The sequence below is a fragment of the Melanotaenia boesemani genome, chromosome 2 (assembly GCF_017639745.1).
Source record: "Melanotaenia boesemani isolate fMelBoe1 chromosome 2, fMelBoe1.pri, whole genome shotgun sequence".
Classification (NCBI taxonomy): domain Eukaryota; kingdom Metazoa; phylum Chordata; class Actinopteri; order Atheriniformes; family Melanotaeniidae; genus Melanotaenia; species Melanotaenia boesemani.
Window position 1 is genome coordinate 6,122,431 of NC_055683.1, and position 23,679 is coordinate 6,146,109.

A 23,679-nucleotide genomic window follows, 5' to 3' on the forward strand; every position below is an offset into this window, starting at 1 on the left:
TATTGTTAGTGCTGATAAACAGCAATGGTAACCCAATGCAGCCTCTTTCCCCACAAAGTCACACTGGACATTTATTGAATTAGGTGGATACAGGACCTTTTTAAAACTTTAAAATACCAAGATGATATGTCAACCTAGATTATTATTATTATTATTATTATTATTATTTTAACAACTACACAATGAATGATTTTTGCATCAAAAATGAAGGTGTAAATAAAAAGTTGCAGATAACCATTGATTTACTAATTCATCAGTTTAAAACCCAGCTTTGTATGATGAAAGCAACAAGAATGACCAATATGTGCAGAAAGATGGAGACAAAGCTATGCATGGAAAATGGTGACTCCAAAGGCTGTTGTGTAGCTTGTGATATATAGAAGGTCACTGGTCTCAGCAAGCCAGATAGATTTCAGTGTAGCTGATGCAGTTGCAGAGCTTTTTTTTTTTATTATTCTTAAGTTATTTATTACTATTTCTGTTTTTTTTTTTTTTTTTTTAATATTTTTAGGGTGGTTTACTTTTTAAAAGCTAAAGTGGCAACCAGCGCATCTTTACTTCTCAATTTCATCTATTAGTTTGATGGAATCTGTGAGAGTGAACATAAGTGCATCATGTTTGATATGAATATTAATAAAGCTTTAAATTTGCCGTCTTTTTTCATGTGGTATATCTCATTTATACATATAACGTAAGGGAGGTGAGGGCAAGTTTGAAGTGTTGCATTCATGTACAGTAACCACTTACAGTGCCTTTAATCCAACTAAATCACCCTGAGAGTAAAGATGAAGCATCTATGCCTCAAACAGCATTTGTTTAATCATGGATAAGCAGCCCCAAACTGGTTGTTCTGTCAAGCTTGACTTCCCCCAAAGCGACAGTGCTGAGAATGGAGCTATAGTAAGAACAATAATCTAGATTTATAGAGTGTAAAGGACCAATACTATTTGCTTTTAATGACACTCAAAGAATATAATTATGAGGAACCATTGATCCATAAATGACCATCAATAAGCAGCTATTGCCTTTGTTTTGGGGGGGTTAAGGTTTTGAAACATGAAGATCTTCTGTGTAACTCCAGCATTTGCAAGAACTAATCTAATTTCATGAAGCTTATAATTAATTTAAATATTATGCAAAGTAATAACAGCAAAGTACAAAACATAAAACTAAGCAGCAGGATAAATCATATTTATTCAGATATATATATAATATTAAAGTTATTTGGTAAACTCACTGTGCTAATGGGAATCAGCTAGCTAGTTAGCTGCAGTTGTTAACGTAATGCCAGAGCTGTCAATTCAACTGACCAGAAACAAGACGAACTCTTGCCCTTTCCAGGGTAGGCAGGGATAGATTTTACTAAAAAACACTAAATATTTTAAATGTGAAATCTCCTTCGACTGTCATTTGTGATAGGGTACCTTAATGGCTAAATCAATAGTGATTAAAAAGGTAGTTAATTGTAACATCAGATGAAATGAGGTTGACAGACATAAAGGTAATAGACATGGTAAGGTCTTTCAGTTTGCCAGTGGTGAGGCAGAATGCTTATAGGAGAAAGGGATGAGAATTAAAAGTGAAAATTAAAGCTTCAAGAGAACAGAGTGTAATGTGAATTAAAGGGAAGATGGAGAGAAGGGGATTAGAGGACAGATCGAGGTCCTGTGGGTGCAGTGAAAAAATTAGGTGGAGAAATCTGCAAGGGTGGAGTATTAGACGAAGGGAGGGGCAAGAAAGGATGAGCATAAGAAAAGAAATCTGTTTGGAATGAAGGGGTGGAGATTGCTGATTATTAATAGTAAATTTTGATTAGCATGAGCTTGCTTCGAAAGTGATACGGCCCGGCCTGGCAGCCTAACATCACTGACATCGAGTTCAACTGGGAGCCTATTTTTCATCCTAAAATAGTTGGAGAGGACATGTATAAAATAGAAAGAGCAGAGCCTCTGATCTTTTACTGGACATCCCTGGCCCCTCTCCCACCTGAACGCCCATCAGACAGTAATAAGGTAAGAAAAAGAAAATGAACAATGTTTAAATTTACATACATAAAGTGCAGTGATAAGTTGAGCTAATCTGGTAACAGAGATGTAAAAAAATGCAATTTATCCTCTTTAGCAGATTCCTCTACACAATCTGATTAGATTAAGATACAGAGAAAGTGCATCAGCGGAGTAATTACTTCCCGATAACAAGAGTTTGTGCCAGAGTTACAGGCACAGTGTAATTTTACTGCACTTACTTCTGATATTTTACAAGGACAAACCTTAATCACGCCTAATTAGATTAGAAGGCAGTCTCACCTCTGAGCTTCAGGGTAATATAACTTTGTCAAAAAGCTGATGCAGTAAAAATAAATGAAGTTCATTTTAAGAATAAATTAATGTTCTCTGTTCCAATGGCTGATCACAAAAACCTTTTCTTACAAAGTTGCATGCACTCATGCAGCAGACTAAACCTTAAATATTCATGGGAAGATCCTATGTACTTCCATGGATGCGGTCTCATTTATTGAATGAGGTCACACAATGTTTTGTTTTGGAGTGTCACAATAAAAAATGAGCTCCTTTAAATATTCTTACTGCTGATACTTTTAATAGCAGATTAAAGAGAATTTGCATCTTTAATTTGTTTGGTAATATTTTATGCAAATATGAACTGAGTGCATGCTCCTTTAATTAGAGTTTATTATGAATCTGAGTAGTGCCAACTTTGTGTTAAGTGGGAATGTGTAACCATGGAGTCATGCAAATATGCCAGCAGAAAAGCAATGAAATGGTATTTTAAAAAAAAAAAAAAACATGTTCCTTAGAGGATTAATATCTTCTATGTGGTCTCCCACATTTTCCCTGTCATTTGGCTCTTGTGTAAAGCATCTTGAATACAATTATAAAGGCCACAGACAGATTTAGTCAAGTGGTAACACCTTCATTTGGTCAAAATGTCAGTATGTGCAGCTACCTGCAAACCTAAAAATATTCCTGTTGGCTTCAGAAGTACATCATCCTTTGTGCTAATTAGGAACATTCAAACTAAAGAAGCTGGTCTCAGGAAAACTTGAAATGAGGCCTTGGCATAGGATTTCATGGTGTAGGATCATACAAACAGCAGCAAGCTGCTGTCACTGACATACATACCAGCACAATGAGTCTGACTGCAGGTGGTATTGACAGTCAGACATTTAGTTAGCCCTTTTCATACGGCCTGTTTAAGGTGGGCGCCTGGCAGTTGTTTGTAAGAAAGAGTATGCTTGTTGGGCAAATTGGCTGCCTTATACATTCTCTGATTTTGCAAAACGGGTGTCCAATTTAAAGAATTATTTCAGGGTTGTTTTTTTTTAAAGTAGGGCTGTTTGAAGTACGTACAAGTAGTCAGTATTTTACATGCAGTACACATCTAAGCTAACAGCTACTCAGAACAGAGGTGAAAGAAGATTTGTTTTGTTCTGTCATTGTATACATGGTGGCAGTCAAGCTGAAGAAAGAGTCCTATCGGGCCTTTTTGGCCTGTGGGACTCCAGAGGCAGCTGATGGGTATCAGCGGGCTAAGCAGAGCACAGCTTCGGCGGTCGCTAGGCAAAAACTCGGGCATGGGAGGAGTTTGGAGAGGCCATGGAGAATGACTTCCGGATGGCTTCGAGGGGATTCTGGTCCACCATCCGGCGGCTCAGGAGGGGAAAGCAGTGCTCCGTCAATACTGTGTACAGTGGGGATGGGGGGCTGCTGACCTCGACTCGGCACGTTGTGAGGCGGTGGAAGAAATACTTCGAAGACCTTCTCAATCCCACCAACACTTCTTCCGATGAGGAAGCAGAGTCTGGGGTAGCTGGTGCCTGCTCTCCTATCTCTCGGGCTGAGGTCGCTGAGGTGGTTAAAAAGCTCCTCGGTGGCAAGGCCCCGGGGGTGGATGAGGTCCGCCCAGAGTTCCTTAAGGCTCTGGATGCTGTAGGGCTGTCTTGGCTGACACGCCTCTGCAGCATCGCGTGGACATCGGAGACAGTTCCCCTGGACTGGCAGACTGGGGTGGTGGTCCCCCACTTCAAAAGGGGAACCGGAGGGTGTGCTACAACTACTCCTACACGACCGGTGTCAGAGCTTGGTCCGCATTGCCGGCAGTAAATCAGAATCGTTTCCAGTCTGAGTTGGACTCCGCCAAGGCTGCCCTTTGTCACCGATTCTGTTCATAACTTTTATGGACAGAATTTCTAGGCGCAGCCAAGGTGTTGAGGGGATCCGGCTCGGTGGCCTCAGGATTGGGTCTCTGCTCTTTGCGGATGATGTGGTTCTGTTGGCTTCGTCAGGCTGTGATCTTCAGCTCTCACTGTAGCAATTCGCAGCTGAGTGTGAAGCGGCAGGGATGAGAATCAGCACCTCCAAGTCCGAGACCATGGTCCTCAGCCGGAAAAGGGTGGTGTGGTCTCTCCAGGTCTGCAATAGGGTCCTGCCCCAAGTGAAGCAGTTCACGTATCTCGGGGTCATGTTCACGAGTGAGGGAAGGATGGAGCATGAGATGGGTTTTCCTGCTTAGGCAGCTGCCCATGCGACCCGACTCCAGATAAGCGGCAGAAAATGGATGGATGGGTGGATGGATGGATGGATGGATGGATGGCATCTTCTTGGCCATAAACACTTCTCGCAGACCGTCTCAAGTAATCTCAAGTGAAAGAAGAGACAAAGCCAGTTCTCTAAAATATTGTATTCCTCTGAGCGCCAGCCTCTTTCTCCACATTTTACATACATGTCCACAAACAGCAAGAGAGAAGAAACATTGACTGGTTTAAGCTTATAACTACTGAATACAAACTTATTTCAATCCTCAATTTTGTTTTCAGTGCAGTTTAAAATGTCAACAAAGACTGCCTTTAATATGACTTTGATTATTGAAGAATGCCTGTAGGCTTGTGCCAAGATGTTGAAATAATCTGAAAATTTGTTTCCCATTTCAAGTCTTTCCTCTAAGCTCACAATAATTACAAACACACACATTTAGCCTTTTGTTAGTATTGACTGGGGACTCACCAGTGGCCATATATAGCCCAATACACTAACATTAACCATTACAATCTAATATCTAATGCAGTCTATTAACCTAAACCTACCCAGAACCTCATTTTAACCCTCAATGGCTGTACTGGTAAGGAAAAAATAAAAAAGAAAAAGAAAATGGCCCCCACATTCACAGGAAGATCCTAAAATCTGCCAGATTTTTGCCCCCCAATATGTAGGAAAACAAGTACACCACACACACATCACAAAAGCAGGATGGCTGTTACTGGCAGGCTTGCAGAAGATTAAAGAGTGGACAGCGGTGATAACAGCCAGATGATCCCCGGGCCTATGCACTCGCCTCATCAATCCACTCTCACCTTGTTATGTAGCTGGGATCCCAGTTGTGTGCACTTTTTTGTTTCTGTATTTAAACAGTCACAATGGCCTGTTTTTTTCTATTCTACCTATGGGTAGCTTCTGTAAATCCACAGACAATAAAGCACAGTGAAATGGTAACTGGTATAATTAAACCATTTACCTTTTTTTAAGGATCATTTATGCAGACCGCAGGTTGTTTACTCTCACAGAGGCACAAATAACAAAAAAATCACTGGGGCCTCCATTGGATTTTGGCTCATTCAGGAAGATAGCGTTCTCCATATCAATAATCCAGCTACAGAGGTTGGGCTCTTAATGATGACGTACACATTAATAGACTTTTAATATCCAGGTTGGATTTTGTTTGCCCAATTCCAGTTCCCCTTTATTTGTAGGGATGAGTTAAAGCAGTACTGACATCCAGCCCCTCATCTGGGGTTTTGAGGACTATTTAGATCACTAAATCTATGGTAATCCTTGATAAAAAATAAAATAAAATAAAATAAAAAAAATAAATAAATAAAAATAAAACAAAAAAGCAACCCTTTCCCTACAAACTAAAGACATTGGACCAAGAGGAAGAATTGGGCTTGGGCATTTAGCTATAATGCTCATCTCTAGAAAATATGACATGCTTTATGGTTACAGCACAATCATATGATAATAATTCAGATCACTTCAGTTTTATTTATACAGCCCCAATTCACAACCAAAAAATACGAATAATTTACAACAAAATAAACTGCAATGTTCATGACCTCAGCTGAAGCTTCAAACAACATAAAGCTCAAGTGGTGAATGACTCACAAATAATTCCACAAAACAACGTTCAGTGTTTAATGGTGGAATAAAGAGAAAACAAAACCTTTAAAACACAAGATCATCATACTCATTTCTGTAGAGGGTTATTGTCAGTTCACACAGCTATTAAACTGGAGAGGCATATTCCTCTGTGTATTGTATATCATACTTTACCCTTAACCTTGCTTTGCTCTGTGTATCTATAACACATAGGCGCATTTACAGACTCCTTCACAGTTATACACACTCAAATGAGCACAAGGGGCTCAGGTTTCTTGAAATGCAAGAAAATATTTATCCCTAAGCCCCCCATCTCTTCACTCAAGTCTATATAAAAACTCACATGCATACACATTCACACACTCATGCAGCTGTTACAGAAGACTAGGGAGCTGGCATTTGTGCAGCATGGTTAGATTTCCCACACCTACCCAGAGCATTAGGGTCATGGAACCACTCATGATGGAAACACAAGGGTTTTTCTTTTTTTTCCCCACTTTGTTTGGCGTTCAACCTCGTGTGCTGTAAGGAAACCAGTGAGATGATATTCCCTTCAGAAGTGTTTATGTTGGCAGCTTATTTTTTTTTATTTTACCCATCGTCAAAGTTTCTGGATTATGTCTATGTACAAAAACTTCACATTTCCCTAATGCAATAATCATGAACTCATCTCAAAGAGCAGCCTCCGTTAAATGTACTACCACATTTACAATGCAGATCTGTTCTGGTTTTTATGCATGAACACGATTCCTTTCACCCAACACAAAACGTGTATCTCGTGTGTTCTTGCTGCAGCTTTTAGTCTCAGGATGGAAATGTTGATTCTCTGTGTGATAAACAGGAAGTACAGTAGATAGCACACCTTAGGGACAAGCTTTCAAGTCTGAAGAGTCAGTGGTGTTAAAATAAAACAAAGGCAGACAGCATAGTTCCTGTGGAAACACCAGATCTAGCAACGTTAGAACAAGGTAGTTCAAACGCTGGCTGGTGTTCATATTGCCTTCTGCTTAAATGGGAATCCAAAAATGGAAATACTTTAGAGCTTCTTGTAATCTCAGATTATGAGCTTCTAAACTCAGATTACAAGGCAGCTAACTGTCCAAAAACTGGAAGAAAATGTCACACACTGCACCTCCAGATTTATTCAGCTTACGATGTTTTTACCCTCAGGCCTTCCTGAAAATCAATGCTCAAGATCAGTTGGAACTGATCTTTATGAAGGCCTGAAGGCCAAAGCATCTTTTAAACTGCTGGATTTCTGTGTAATAATTTAAAGCGGTGCATGCACAGCCAGAGGGGAAAAGGCAGCACTTGAGTTGGTTTGGCAGAACCAAGCTCCTGAACAGAGATGTCAGTGTGGTTACCCGTAACCAAGTGCCTCAAAAGATGGATGGAAATTATTCAAAATACCAAGTGGATCACAGATATTTGCCAATAGCAGAAGAAAATTGTGAATGCAAATGCACATGGCAGGCGATATCTGCATGGAAGGGTTTTCTTTTCAATAAACCCGACTTCTCAATAACACGTTTACCAGGCCGTGCAGACGTCAAGTACTCTTTGTCAAATATGATGTTTGTGTCTGGTCATTTATCAGCATATCTGACAATAAATGCATTGATATTATCAGTGATATATTCAGTTTTATCCGCTGTCACTGTATCTGTATCAGTCTCAAGCATCACGTTAATCTGGATCACACGTGTGTGTACGGAGCACCGTGAAGGATGTGAATCCAAGTATTGACCTTTACGTCCTGCAATTATCACAGTGAACAATAATCACAAACAACTTCTCCTTTACAACTAAGCTAAAAACAATGATTATTAATAAATGATACTTTAATCAGTAAACACTATTGTTACTATTCTACCACACTATATGTACCAATGACAAGCATCATACAACCAAAGAATTCACCTCTAGGTGTGTGTACGTGTGTATGTGCACATAAACGGGGGAAGACAAAACAATAAAACTTCTTTTACCAAAGAAGACAAACAATGTAGCTCTAAAGATTTTTCTAAGCAACTTGTAAGTTTGAACATGTAGCTGAACATTACAAATATTAGAATAAGAAAGCAGGACTGGGACCCCAGGTTTTACACAAGTCTTCCTCTCTATTGAATAAATGCTAAAAAGAAACAAAGAATTACTTTTGAGGACCCAAAATATTGCTTCATCCTTGTCGGAATAATACTGTACACTCATTACAGTGAAGTATTTTGTCAAATCCAGCAGTTCAAAAACTCACCAGCAGCCTGGACTATGACTGGAAAACACTCATTTAGAAACATTATTATTCCAGACAATGAGAGATCAACTGAAAAGATACAAAAAATCATTAATATACAAGATACAAATACATAATAATTTCGTGTGCCAATTAGGATGCTGTGTTATCCCAGTGGGGGATGAGATGAATGACATGAATGGGATTGGATAGGATCCCTAAAGCCTAGCTGCTGGTGGTAGATGAGACTTCAGATGAGGCTCCGTGGGTATCAGGAAGAGTTGGAGTTGAGGGAGCAGGTGGATTGTGAAGAAATCAGCCAGGAGAGAGAATGAGAGAAGAGAAAAGAGTTTGAAGGAACAGGGATCAGACTGATTGGCTCATAACGCTGTAGGCAAGAAAAGCATATGGACCAGTGCAGAGTGATGACAGAATTAGGGATGAGGGGAATTTAACAGCGTGGGAAAACAAAGGTGACAAATCATAACAGAATGAAAGACCCAGGTAGCAGGAAATGATGGCAGGCAGGAGGGGAATTAATAGTTCTTACTGGATTTATGCAAATACTTCATTACAAATTCATCAATTAATTGTAGTGAAATCTTTTTTTTTTTCATATATGGACCAATCATCTTCCCCACATCTGTTTTTATTGCAAGCTAAGTTTAAAAAAAACTATTGGCTCTAGCATCATAACCACAGTCCAAACATGGCAGGTGGTATCTGTCTCTATCTCTAAATAAGTGTACTTCATATAATGTCTGCTTAGTCTTTTACCAAAATTACATGACTCAAATTAAACCGAATGCCATGTAGGTTCAAAGCCTCAGTTCATCGTCTTCTAGCTGACGATTAATCACAGAGACCAGCCGTCAGCACGGCTGTGCTTTCCTTTAAATTTCCTTTAAATTGAATCAATGTGTCTTACCTTATACAGTTCCACTGGTCGCACTGGGACTGAGATATCTCAGCAAATCAACCTCATCCTCCTCATTTCACGATGAATTGTTTGTTTTCCCCACGGACACATTTGAGCTAAAGGTCAGTGAAGAAGGTTGGGCTTTTACAATGATAAAAGATTGGATGTGCGGCCACACAAGTTAAGTACTGTTCAGTATTGATCTGTGTGTGCAGCAGTGTGTTACTGAAGTTGATAACACCATAGCTCCCCTCAAGCTCATACATCACTCGAGCCAAGCGTGACACCAATGGAAGAAATCTATGAACTACTTCAAATAGTAGTTAATGCTTCACTAATCTATTAGTTGTTCATGTCGAAAAAATTGAATATCTCCCTTTATGTTGTCTATTGTTATACGTATAAAAAAAAGTAAATATAGATAAATGTGGCTGTTTCTTTGCTCTCTGTATGAGTGATTTAAGTGTGGAAACCAAGTGGGCAACTGTGGATATTATTAATGCTGCCAGATAAAGCCTCACTGTGAAGATGCTGCAAATTTAGAGGTCTGGTGAAGGAAATACTGCTGGAGTGATTTTTAACTGATGGAAAGAACAGCAGCTCAGACTGTATTTCAGGTCCTGAGAAGGGCGGATGCACTGGCCAGCTCAGCATTATGAGCCACAGTGATGATGATGATGATGATGATGATGAGGATGATCATACAAAGATGATGCCTTCCTGTAAAACTTTTTTTTTTTTTTTTTTTTGGTGACATTTCCATTAAATCTGCTCTGTTTAATCATTCCAGATAAAAGATTTTAAAGTTTTATTATTTGATGATCCACTGTGAGCTCACAAAATCAGCAAAACAAACAAACATGCTAAGATGGAAGACGTGATATTATAGATTAAAATTTTACTTTTTTAACTTCAGACATTTTTTAGGTTAAATGTAACATTTGTTTTAGTCTAAAACGATGATTCCTTCATTAGAAAAATCTGCATTAGAATATCTGTTGAGATATGTGGTTGAAACTATCCTCATCATTTGTTTTCTGAACTGGTAGACTAAATTTATAATGTAAGTAAACAATATGTATTATTAAAGAATAATTAAGAATACACCCATGATGCATATTGTAGACTATAAATCCACCTAGACCAGGGGTGGCCAATGTCGGTCCTCAAGAGCCACAATCCTGCAGGTTTTCCATGCATCCCTGCACCAACACACCTGACTCAAATTAAGTGGATCCAACAACCTATAAGGATCTGCACTATGACTCATTAGTTTTAGTCAGGTGTGTCAGTGCAGGGATGCATGGAAAACCTTAAGTGTGATCACGCTCGACATTAGTGTAACTGTAATTACACATCATCACCAGACTTCTGACTTCCTGTGTGTTTTGCAATGTGAACAGATGAAAAAAAGACCAACATTTAAAGTCAAGGGGAAGGTGACAACTTCATAAGCAGCGGTCAGGTTCAGTCACACACACACACACACACACACACACACACAGTAAAAAGCCAGAGCACTGTGAAGTGTCAGGCTCACCTTTCATGGTGAGGTACAGGAAGGTTCTGTGTGTTGACTGGGCTGACAAACTGAATGCTCCCGTGGTATTTCAGACACAGCAGAAGACTCAGCCGGCTTGTTAAACCCCAGACATCTCGGTCCTTCGCATTGCTTTCATCCATAAAATGCTCAATGATATCACATCATGTACCGTCTATTTGTTCTTCAGATTACTTATTTTTTCATATCCTTATCTTTCACTTTATTTAAAAGACCAAAACTCAGCTCTTTGCTCTCAACAGCGTCCAGTTACAATCTCATTCTCTTCTTCTCTTTAACTGCTACTCATTCACCGTCACTCATCACCTCCCTCTCACATGCCCTGATTTCCTGCTCCATTTCTAGCGTGTCACCAGTGTAATACGAGAATGTCTCTGAGTTCTCTCTCTGCTCTCCTGCAACCTTGTTTTTAACCTTGTCCACTCTGTTTCCTTCACTCCCTCTTCCCTGTTTCTCTCCATTTTTGCTTCCTCGCCTGCCTTCTCCTCCAGCCAAGATGGCAATGAGCAGCATCCTCAACGCTGATGACATCAAGAAAGCTCTAGATGCATTTGCAGGTGAAACACTTATAATATCACCGGTTCTCATGGAGCATCAACACTCAGCTGTGGTTTTGCACTAGAAGACATATATATATATATATATATATATATATATATATATACATACATAATTATCTCTAAGTGTGATCTCCTTAGTTTTCCCTGCTCCCACATACCTGGTTCCAAATGAAATGTATCTCCAATAGCTTGTGGTTAAGTTTTGCACAAGCCGATTAGTGAGGAATTAATCTGAATCAGGCGTGTTGAAGCATCAGACGTCAAAACCCCGCTGATTGAAGCTCTTCATTTACTGAAACTTTCACTTGCTTAGATAAGTTTTGAAACCAAGGATTCTTTTTCTTTCTTTTTTTATTTTTACTAAACCCTCTCTCAAAGTTGACCTACTAAATGCTCTAGATCTCAGTTTTTTAGCTTCCAGGACGGATGAGTCCTACATTTTTACCTTTAATAAAGTAGATTCGGAAGAAAAGTCTTTCTTCTGTGTTTTTTTTTTTTTCCTGATTGTATGTAAACATAAACATAAATACCACACACTGTTTACTGGGATACAATGTGCCTTATCTTTGGTGTCTGTTATCAAAATTACAACACACTTAACTTCTTCTTAGAAAAGTTCTTTTTCATCCGGTGTCAGCAGAGGTCAAAAGTTTTTCCACAGTTTAGATTCACTGTTATGGCTCTTCACATCTGCATGTCTTTGTTCTTGTCTCTATGTGTGTGTGTGTGTGTGTGCAAACAGTTGCTGACTCTTTTGACCATAAGAAGTTTTTTGAGATGGTGGGTCTGAAGTCCAAGTCTTGTGAGGATGTGAAGAAGGTCTTCACGGTGCTGGACGCCGACAACAGCGGCTTCATAGAGGAGGAAGAGCTCAAGTGAGACAAACACAAGTGAACAGCTGCTGCGAGTCCATGTTTGTTTTTGAGACGTTTCTAGAGGTTGTGAATAAGGTGAACAGAAGCAGTAAACAAAAACAACTGGACATGTAGATTTGAAACTGTTTAGCTTGTTAGGCTCGTGGAAACAATCTAATCTGACTTGGAAAAAATTTAAATATGTGGATTGTTTCCAGTCTGAACTGGTAAAGAATGAACTCACATGACTGGATGTCTTTACAGATATAATATAATGCTGTATAATATCCATGATATGCTAAGATGAAAGTATTATAATTAAGGTTTGTTTCCATTTAAGGCAACTACTTCTTTTATTAGAAACACAGCCTATCCCGTCACTCTGGTGACACTAACCCTCTTTGTTTATTCACTTCAATTCAGTCAATTCAATCACATTTCTTTTCTTTTTTTTTAAATTTCCTACAGAACATTTCAGATCATGCTTCACATGTGAACAGAAGCCAAGCGAATTAAACCCATAAATTCCACAACGGCTGACACAGAATGTTTTCCTAACACAACTCACTCTGTTTGCTCCGGCTAGGTTCGTCCTGAAGGGCTTTGCCAAAGATGGCAGGGACCTGACAGACAAAGAAACCAAAGCATTTTTAAAAGCAGCCGACAAGGATGGAGACGGCAAGATTGGAGTCGATGGTAAACACAAACATGTAGTTACATTGCTGGTAGCGTTTGATGGAGTCTCTGGAGAAAAACCAAGCAGCACGAATGTAGAAATGAAATGTAAACAGACAAAGGCAGATGTGTTTGATTAAGCTCTAGTATCACGAAAGCTAAGGGGCATGCAGCAGCCCTGTAGCTGCTCGTTACATTATCACAACTGGTTGGGTTTGACGAATTCATCTTTAATTCACTACGCTGATGAAAAAATCTCCAAGATCCTGACATCTTTTGTTTTTTTCTCTTCTCTTTCAGAATTTGCTGCCCTAGTGAAAGAATAAAAAGTCCCCTACCACACTGAAGGATCACCTCCCACCCACATGCACATCCTAAAGCCCCTCTTCACTCTTTCCTCCACCTTGCCAGCACCTACACCCCAGCCCCCCTCCCACAAGACTAAAGCCAATTCCTGCTACGATCCCTCCCGTCCTCCACTTCTCCCCCACTGCTGTCTTCACGACATGCAATTCTGCAGTGAAGTAGGCTGTTTGCAGCCCCCCTCACCCCCTCCACCACCACCACCACCACCATAGCAGTATTCATCCTATTTCATTTATCCTTTTTATACAAACGGTTCTTCTTTGTGTTTACATATAGATAGAATACAAGCCACATTTTAAAGCATAAAATAGATATTTACAGAAAATGTTTCTCTCTGTGTTTGCAGCTTTTCCATTTTTCTGATGTCTTTGTTTTCCTTTGCCGGTTCTTCCTTTCATGTTCCAGCTGTTTTTCTTCCTTTTTCTGTCCTCTTACTTATAATTTCACCTCCACCTCAGTCACACCTCCTGCACCCGCTCCTCCTCTATCTCTCACGCCCTCATCCTCATGCCCATCCCCATCCATCTATCTATCCACTGCCCATCACTTTCTCCTCTGGTAACAAGCTGTTGTAAAAAATAGCAAAAGAAGAAAGAAGTCAAGCTGTGAACGAATAAAATAAAATTAATTTAATGGGTCAAAAACAAAACCCTGATGTCTTTTTTTTTAACCTTTGTTTATTCTGTGATTAATTCTCTTATCTGATGTAGCTCGTTTCCTTTTTTCTTTCTCCTCTTTTTCTGTTTGGCTGTCATTTATCTTATCAAGCACATCAGCTAAAGCACATATAGAGGTTTATAAAGCTTTTTTTCTATTATGGTGTCCATATTATCCCTCGCTGCTATTTATTAGTGTTTATTAATATTATGCCATTGGTGCAGTTTGGTGAGGATGACAAGTCACCTAAATGTGGATTATTTACAACAGATTACAGAGGAATTTGTGCAGCAAGACACATTATGAACATCCAGTCACTGAGGGAAGAAACGGGAGAAAGGCCACATCATCTCAGCTGAAATGAGAGTCTGTACTCAGAAGTGCTGCTGTCAAGCCATTAGCAGAATTGGATTCACACCAAGGTTCAATTTAGGTTAAATATCCCCAGCGGAGGACCCAAACAGGCAACAGAGGAATCTCGATCTTTTTTAGTAGGACATTTTACTGCCTGAGCAAATAAACACACATCTGAAGCTTCGCTTTATTCAGCAAGTTAAAAAAGAACTCCCTACATTTCATCAGGAGGACAAAAGATTTAAAAGAAAGGATATTTGGGAAGAGGAGATGGCATCTTTTTAAAACCATGAGCTAAACACAAATGAACAGGTTTTATTTATTTACAAAGATGAAAGACGAGCTGCAGATTCCCTAAAGCAACAATAAAAAGCTATAAAGATGGTGCGACATTATCCTTTAATACATTGTATCATTCATTACATTCCTGCCTGAAAAATAATATCCTAATCTTATAAAATATTTCCTGCCTGAGGTTATATGATCATTTTCTACAAGCCATTTTCAAAAGTACATTTGCAGTGCAATTAATATTTAGCAACAGACATAATACCACATGAAGAACATGTGAATACAAATGATAGAGATACAATATAAAAACATTAAAAAAGATGATTAACTCAGTTACAATAAACTGAGTATCCAACCCTGAGTGTTACACGAGACCACAGACTACTGGAAAATAGATTTTGGTGCATATCAAATCATTTCTGATGCCTGTTCATTATAGATCTAAAGATGTTCAGAAGCTTTGCAGAGGAAGTATATCAAATATCACATAAAAGAATGAGGACTTCAGATCTCATAAGACTAATATTATAACACATAAAAATATTTTTGAATGGTTCTCACTATTTTGCAAAGAGTTTATAATGCAACAAAAATTTAGATGATGCAAAGTGGTGTAGCAGGATTCTCAAACGTGTCCTGTTTGTAAGTGTTAACACAGAGAGGCAATGTGGCAGATGCACCGACAACAACCCCACTTATAATAAACTTATACTTCCAAGGTCAAGAACTGCCAGGATAAATGAAAACATTTGTTTCAGCGCTGACATGTCATCGTCGATGTAGACGAGGGGCCGATCTGTCATTGGTGGTTGTTGGCTTCAGCTTAACTGTAGCAAATGGATTGGTGCCCCTGCAAAATAAAATTGAGGAGGGTGAGAAGGAACAATGCAATAAATGTTGGGGGGGGGAAAGAGGAAAAAGACAGACAACATGAGAAGATGCCTTGACCTTAATAGTGTTTTTGAGGCCAGCAGTACATGGTTATAAGCACAGATATGATCCGTGCACTTCAAACTGTACCAAATATCATCCAGTCAACTGTTCACCTGAAGTGAGGGTGATAGTCACGCTTCCTAAACGCCCATAACTGAAATCGTTTCAACATGCACTTCAAACTCTAATGGAAAGGAAGTTATTTTGTGCCATTTTGGTCACTGCCCTTCAGATTTAATGGGTTCATGATAGACTTCAAAAAATATCATTAGCTCTAGAAGAGAGTGAGAGTGGCTGCAGCTACATTATTCCTACCTTGGGAAGAGCTCTGGTCGTCCGTGTGCTTTTGATTTCTGCTGAAAGAAGAGGAGGAAAATTGATCGGAGGTTAAGGGAGGGCCAATATGGAACACAAAACGTGGAAACATGCACTAAGGGAGGCTTAGCATGGACCGGCCCGCTCAGCCTTTTGCTTTCAATCGGTTTTCCTGCAAGTTGCTCATTAATTTGCTAAACTGTCAAACATGCACACATTTTACTTTGTGTCACATTGACACAAATAAAAAAGATAAAAACACTTTTTTCTCTTGAAATGGAAAAAAGAGCAAGAACACACACAGATATCTTAGAAAAAATCCACAAAGGTAGAAACAAAAAGCCTTGATGAAAGATTTAAAACACTCTTTTTCTAATGAAAACATCAGTATAATGTTTACATTTACTCAAACACAGATAACTTGATCATAAATACAATACTGGGAGCCAGCCTTCATTTCTTTATATTTCATTTCCAAGCAGCCAGACTTTAAACTGGTTTTGAGCAATAGGTCTCCAGACTTTCTGAAAGTTTTTCTTTGCACATTGGCCTCTTTTTAATTTATATTCAGTCTAGTGCTTGCACCTGGTCCTATTCAGAGGAAAGTGGTTTTGCTTGTGAAGTCACTTATAACTGACCTATGAATCATTCAAACACAAGACGAAAGCTAACTCAATTGATGACTCAATGCTGTATCTACACAAAACAGACAACTTTGCAAAGAACCAGTTTTAAATAGTTTCTTTAGATGCTTCGTTATCAGCAGCCTGTTGCAGACAGACATAATTTGTTCCCTTTGGTATTACTCAGAATGGTGTGCAGAGTGTTGTTAAAACAGTTGAGGAGACTAGACAAGTGGGGAGGAAATAGAAGAAGTCATGTCCTTAAGTAATAAGAAAAAATCTTGAAAGGATCTGAGAGATGCATCTTCAGCTGATCCATACTGCTCACCATAGCCTAATCAAAAATGGTCTCCATGGAAAAGTGGCTGTAAAGAAGCCGTTTTTAGGGGAAATAAAATCACATATGAACTGACTTGAAAATTGGTGGAAACAGCTGTTATGGATTGATCCGGTGATGGCCTGGCAACCTGTCAAGGGTGTATCCTGCCTCTGCCTTATAGCAGCAGGGATCAACTCTGGCTGCTGTGCAATGCTGAGGTGGAATAAGTTGCTATAATGTAGTGACGTATCATCCCCAGAGCCCACACCTCAACATTGATAAAACAGTGTGGGATCATTTTGGCAGAGAACAGAACAAAGGGCAAAAAAACATCCAAAGAATAGCTTTGGAAAGTCCTCAAAGAAGCCTGGAGAATTATTCTAAAAGTCTACTAATAGACTTTACATGAGAGTTTGTCTAAGAAGGTTCCGGCTGTGCTGATGAATAAATGTGCTCATACAAAATATTGACTTTGAAGCTTGTCATTGTCATTTTTGCCTTATATATATTTACACATTTTAATAAATTTCCTGTTTTCTTGGACATGAAATAAAAAAAATGTGAAGTTTTTTTTTACATATCGTTGCTGTTGGGCACAAAACTCATATGTCACAAATTCGTGATTTTTTTTTCTTCATAAATCAGAACTATTGGTCACCCTTTATGTCTGTCTGTAGTTTTCAAGTCATTTCTTGATATGATTGAATAGCACCAGTGGGAGACAAAAGAGACATTGCCAGTATTTTCACTCAACATCACTCTGGGAACAAGACCTTTAAGGTCAAAAGAACTTCAAAGAAGTGTTGAGTCTCAAAAAAGAAAAAAAAAGAAAGAAAGAAAAAAAGAAAAATCACACCCACAAAAACGTGCACACAACCTCCACGCTCACATCAGCAGCTGGAGCTTCCTCCTTGCATCCACCAGAAAGAAGGGTGTGGTGTCATTGAGAACAGCACCTTGCCACAGTGCCCCTGCTGGATAAATGGGCAAATATCCACATATCAACTGGATATCAGCTTTTACCAACTTCACCTCTTCCGACACCCCTTCACTTCTTCATTTCTGATATTATAGCCAATTACAAACCTACATCAAACCTATATCTAACTTTATTTTTTACCTCAGAAATGATTTAAAATGCCATCTTATGACAGTTCAATATTGATTTGCAGAAAAAAAGCTTATATCTGTTGTCTCAGTCTAAATTAAGGGCTTGGTGCAGAAGAATTTGCTGCATTAGATTGGCCGGAGTCATATTCATTTAGTAGATCCCAGTTTGTACAATTAAATAATATGTTCTCTCCTCATACCAGTATTAGTGAAAGGTATCCTTATTTTTCTAGACTGGTACAAATTTTAATTCATGCTGCCGATCAGAATTATCATCAGGAAACATGAAAAGTTACGCTGATGACACTCAACTCTACCTACATATGAAACTGAGAAAAGTAATCAGTTTAAGTTAAGAATTCACTTGGAAACATACAGGTCTAGATAATCATCCATTTTCTCCTTTTGAATTTGGCCAAAGTAGAATTAATTGTTTGTAGCCCTAAAGATCTCAAAGATTCAATGTCCAACCTTAAAGCTACTCTATATGGTGCTGCCTCCTGTGCTGCTGTGAATGACCTCATTGCCATTCTTAACAGGACTTGTCTTTTAAATCTAATATTAAACAGGTTTTTATGATGGACTCCTTTGTTCTACTAATCCATGCATCTATGAGATCTAAATGCAATGCCATTTTAGCTGGGAGTTATATCTTTAAAACCCTTTACGTTGATCAATGGTGCTGCAAGTGCAGTGAAGAACTTCACCAAGAGAGATCAGGTCTTTCATGATCATGTTTAGCCTCTGTTAGCATCCTGTAAAACTTGGAATGGAATTAAAAATACATCCGATCACATACAAAGGCTCTAATGGCCTCTAATGGTCAAGCTTTGTGTTATCTTAAAAGCCTGATTATCTTAAAAATCTCATTATTTCCTATCACCCGACAATACGTCTTCACTCCTAAACAGCAGGCCTAACTGCTATTCACAGAATTTCTGGGACTCAATGGGGGAAAGAGTTTTTAGTTTTAAGGCTTCCCTACTGTGAAACCAGTTGCAAGTTTAGGCACCACATCTCTGCTAAAAATATATTTATGTTAACATTTTACTATTATTTGAAAATTGCTTTTTTTAGTCTTCATAGTTAGAAAGAATAAATTACATGTTGTTGTATTTCCATTTACATCTTTGGATCTTTTCACGTTATTGCTCTGTCAAGAACTTTGGTTTGCACACCTGCTGAAAAAAAGCTTTATAAAGAAAGCTGAGCTGAGTTCATGTGATTTACAGTTCTACAAATGTCAAGAAAAGAAATGTATAATCCAAAAACAGTACACCGCCCTACATTTCTAAAAGGGTGCTTAATAGTTAATGGCTTCATTTGTGGTTAGATATCCCTCTAACAATGTGTATTTGCATTTTTCTTTCCCATTTCTTTGGGGCAATTATGATAAAAAAACAAATAGTTGAGACAAGAGTTAATATTAAAGTGACAATAGTTACTTGAAATAGTGATGTGATACCATAGTTTTGGGCTTACAGACCCAAACCAAGTGTTGGCTCAGCCAGGTGTTTACTTCCTGAAATTTTAAATTAGATTCATTATAGTCACTGGAGATTTTGCTCTATAAAGCAGTATAGCTAGAAATTAAATGGCTATTTAGCGGGACTGTGCAGGAAGTTGAAAGTTTAACAAAAGTGAGATTAAAACATTTAGTTTTGACAAATTAATAACTTATTTGTTTGAAAGAGCTTTCGGTATCCATGACCATTTTCCCCCTTTTTCTTAAGACTTGACATTATTATACAATGTGAATTACATGAGTCTTTCATAAGGGTTTTAGAAGTAAGTATAGTTTATAACAGGTGTCCCCAACTCTGGTCCTCATGGCCCACTGTCCTGCAAACTTTTGATTTTTCCCTGCATCATCACACCTTCTGAAATAATAGGCTCATTAGCAGACTTGTACAGAGCTTGTCAGAGAACCATTTAATTTAAATCAGGTGTTTTCCTTCAGGGAAACATCTAACACTACAGAATAGTGGGACTAGAGGACCAGGGTTGGTCTATAATAAAGTATACAATGAGTATTCATCAATGAGGGAATCCTTTAGGCCCACAACAAAACTGCAACTGAGCGTCCCAGTACAGCTGGGAAGCTTAGTACAGCTGTTTGCTTCTTCAGCACCACAGACAGGAGACCAGAGATGACAATGAAAATGTTCTATAATGTTCTCCAACATCACTGTATGACAATAAATAAATAAATAAATAAACACTAAGAGTATGACTACAAATAAACATACAGCCAGGCTGGATGCCAATATTTCTCAACCTTTTCAGGGCTCTAGCTTTTCCCCTTGTACTAATTTTGAGAAAGAGGTGAGTCATTGACTTGCTTACCGGGTTCTCTGAATAGGACTCAGTCCTTTTATCAGCAGTCTTTGCAACTGACCGATTCTCCGAAGGTTTACTTGAGGATAAAGACTGAGGCGGTGGTGGAGGTGGTGGAGGGGGTGGGGCTACTGCTTGGCTGCTTTTTGCTGGTTGGTCCAGCAGGCTGCTCATGCTGCTGCTGCTTCGGAGAGTTGAATGACTAAAAATGATACAAAGAAATAAACTTCAGATGTTTTACTCATCAACCCCTACTCTTCTATGTTCAGGCTTAAAGGACATTAAATCGTATATCTTTTAATCACACAAATTAAGCAAATACAGTTAAAATAGAGCTTGTTTCAATTCTCATCCACACGAGATTTCACATTAGATAGATGGGTAAGAAATGAAAGTTTCTTGTTTTATGATAGAGGACTGGAACATCCTTCTTCATAAAGATAATACCTAATTTGTCATTTTATCTGTTATTGAGAAGTGAAGTTTAAGAAGTGAAGTATACTAAAAACACCTCCCACAGCAGAACAGAGCCTCCAGATCCCACCATTACTATAAAGTACTGGCCTGTACTTTACATTAATCTTTCACTCTTTTGTCCACACATTCAGACACATTGATTCATTTCACTGTTGTAGACACTTTGCTGTGCTTGTATTCACAGTTACTGCGAAAAAGTTTTAGTTTAGCAGGTCGTAATAGTTTCCCTCGTAGCTATGGGCCACCTAAATACCTTAAGTAGTTCATTTTATCATTTCTGGTCCGAGTTTCATGCTGACCCTCTTTTAAAACTATTAGCCCCAAAAAATGGGGACAGCCTTTGGGCAACGGCACACAATATTCAATATTAAGGCAAACGTTAGGCAGTAAGTTTATTCTTTAATTTTCTCCTAAATTATTGATGGTTTAAATTACTTTCAGAGGAGAGAGGATCTGTCTATTTCTAGGAAAATAAAATCAACACTTATTGTGACAAGATGTTGATTAACAATTATTCTTGCTGGATCCAGTTGATTGGATGTTTACCGGGTGCTGGGTGAGCCTGGAGGATCATCCACCGCTTCCACAAAGGAGGCTGGAAACCATCCAGGACTGAAAACAAAGGAGACAAGCAAAAGAAGATGAACACAGTGGGGATGATGTTTATGTTTATAAAAGGCTTTTCAAACTGGGTGAAAGTCGGGGAAAAGATCAATGTCCATTCATTTGTTCATAATGAACAAGGGTTGTTGCTTCTTCTAACCTATACTGTTTTCCACCAACAAATAGTTGGTTCTATAAATTGTCTGAGTGCTTTCTACAAAAAAAAAAAAGAAAGAAAGAAAGAAAGAAAGAAAGAAAGCAAGACAGAATTAGAATATGTTTGTAACTCATACAAATACAATATGTTGAACTTAATAGAAACCCAGGACAATAACATTAAATAACATTCATGATGCACATTCCTGTAAACGTCATTGCCCTGCAGCATCCCATAGCTGAGAGAAACAGCACTTTACTACTTTTTGTTCCAGCCCAGGCATTACATGACAGCTGCGCTTTACTTTACAGCACACGCCAGCAACTGGGTATCAACGCCGTGGCCATTTTGAATGTGCACCATGGCCGATTCATCAAAGGAAAGTGAGAAAACATTATAAGAATCAGTGTCACACTGGCTTTACTGGCTGAAGAGAAAAGACTGGAGGCAAGGCAGATGCAGAATAAACCTTTGTTAGGTGGCGCCACATAAGGAGACATGTGAAAAAGGAAGGACTTTTGTATCCGGACTTGGTAAAAATAATGTGTTTTTTCCTCGTCTTAAAACATTATAAATACAATGTTAGATGAACAGCTAAAGATGACATGTTACAATTATAAGCAATGTGGGAACCAAAACTAAGGACACCCTGGTTGATTTCATTCAAATTAAGAAGGCGAGTAGTAGTGTGAACACAATGCCAAGGAGGAAAGACATCAGCAATGATCCTACGGAATCTCATTTCCTAGTAATTTAATTTATTTTATTTAATTAATTAAGACCTGGTAAGGACAAGATTTTCTTTTTCCTCTAATTATACCCTGATACATAAAACCAGAAAATTGATGGGGAGTGTATTTAATTTTTTATTTTTTATTTTTTCATGACTTCATTACATGAGAATTGGGAGTTGTCCGTGAACAGTTATATCCACATACATGTGCATGCACACACACAGACACACACAGTCACAGCTGGACATCTCTCACCGTGAGCTGCTGTCAGCACGTCCATACAGCCAGCCGTTCCTGGCCCGTGGGTCCAGCACAGTGATTATCTGTCCCCTGTTAAAGGGCAGTAAGGTGGGGTTGGAGTCAGCGGGCTGGTGCGCCAGTTTGGCCCTCACTGATTTTCCTCTACTGCCAACTCCCACCGAGTCCACTGAGAAGCGAGAAATGCTTCCCTGCGGAGACGGGGCTGGAAGAACCAAGCATGAGTTAGCTGACAAATGATTTATTTAAAACAGAAATGACTAAAATTGACTTTTAAATTATTTTATATTTAGCTTGATTAAATTGTAGCTCATTATTATTCATTACAACTCTTTCAATAATGACTCAGAGCAGACTGCTAAATATCTGACTTATGTTCTGTTTCAGCACCAGGGGATGGAGCTCATTTGATTATACTGAATGAGATACTATTGTTTTCTCTCCAGTGCATACCAGTTTGGCATCTACAGAACAAGCCTGCTGTTTTCAGTGTTTCACAGGGAGAAAAAGTTGACCGTAATGGGGGAGGACTGTTTAATACTGTCATGACCGCTTATAGTCTGTTGTTGGTACGTCTTTACTGAGCTATTTTTACTCTAGATAAGCAGGCCAAATGATCAGACAGACTGTCGGCAGAGGAAGTAGAAAGCAGGATGTAATAAACACATGATTTGCAAAATTATCAAGATGGAGAGAAAGATACATAAAGGACTAAGACTAAAAGAGCTTCAACAGACCTCTAATAGACTGGAAGCAATTTACACACAGAAATTAATATAACAGGAACACAGTCACTTAAAACTAAAATTAAACTAAAAAATCGGATAATAAAACTATCACATTCTGTTTGAGAGCTTAAACACCTTCATGGCTACTCACCCCTTGATGGTATGTTTCCAAGGGGCACCTCCTCTCGGTTCCTTCTAAATTCCTCCTCCCTTATTCCCACCTATAAAAACACAGGCCCAGACAGTAATTGCTGTAGTTGTCAATGAAATATTAATGGAAACATTTAACTCACAATAGGAAAAACAAGCAATCTTTGATCAGTCATTTAGTTATAGTGTCAAAGCTGAAGGTATTTTCAGCCACAAACAGCATTTGGAGTTATTCTGAGTCAAAACTAGACTAGACTTTCCCTTAAGAACTGGATGAGTATTTACAATATGCAGC

The 23,679-nt window shown here is 38.7% G+C and overlaps 2 protein-coding genes across 3 annotated transcripts in view; one reads left to right on the forward strand and one right to left on the reverse strand.

Moving 5' to 3' along the window:
- The window catches only part of pvalb6 (parvalbumin 6), a 48,581-nt gene extending 34,594 nt beyond the window's left edge, over positions 1-13,987 (forward strand). The window contains exons 1-5 of one of the 2 annotated variants that reach the window (XM_042009555.1): positions 1,853-2,012; positions 11,375-11,440; positions 12,186-12,318; positions 12,884-12,993; positions 13,273-13,987. In XM_042009555.1, coding sequence (XP_041865489.1) covers positions 11,380-11,440; positions 12,186-12,318; positions 12,884-12,993; positions 13,273-13,298 — 330 coding nt within the window. In that variant the 5' untranslated portion in view covers positions 1,853-2,012; positions 11,375-11,379 and the 3' untranslated portion in view covers positions 13,299-13,987. Of the gene's footprint in view, positions 1-1,852; positions 2,013-11,374; positions 11,441-12,185; positions 12,319-12,883; positions 12,994-13,272 lie in introns of those variants that run through there. The other variant, XM_042009563.1, reaches the window with a different exon arrangement.
- Positions 13,988-14,642: 655 nt separating this feature from the next.
- Positions 14,643-23,679, reverse strand: part of baiap2l2a (BAR/IMD domain containing adaptor protein 2 like 2a) — a 17,286-nt gene continuing 8,249 nt past the window's right edge. The window contains exons 10-15 of the mRNA XM_042009686.1: positions 23,386-23,455; positions 22,504-22,711; positions 21,301-21,366; positions 20,287-20,479; positions 15,889-15,929; positions 14,643-15,490 (exon numbers count right to left, since the gene is read on the reverse strand). Coding sequence (XP_041865620.1) covers positions 15,409-15,490; positions 15,889-15,929; positions 20,287-20,479; positions 21,301-21,366; positions 22,504-22,711; positions 23,386-23,455 — 660 coding nt within the window. The 3' untranslated portion in view covers positions 14,643-15,408. The remainder of the gene's footprint in view (positions 15,491-15,888; positions 15,930-20,286; positions 20,480-21,300; positions 21,367-22,503; positions 22,712-23,385; positions 23,456-23,679) is intronic.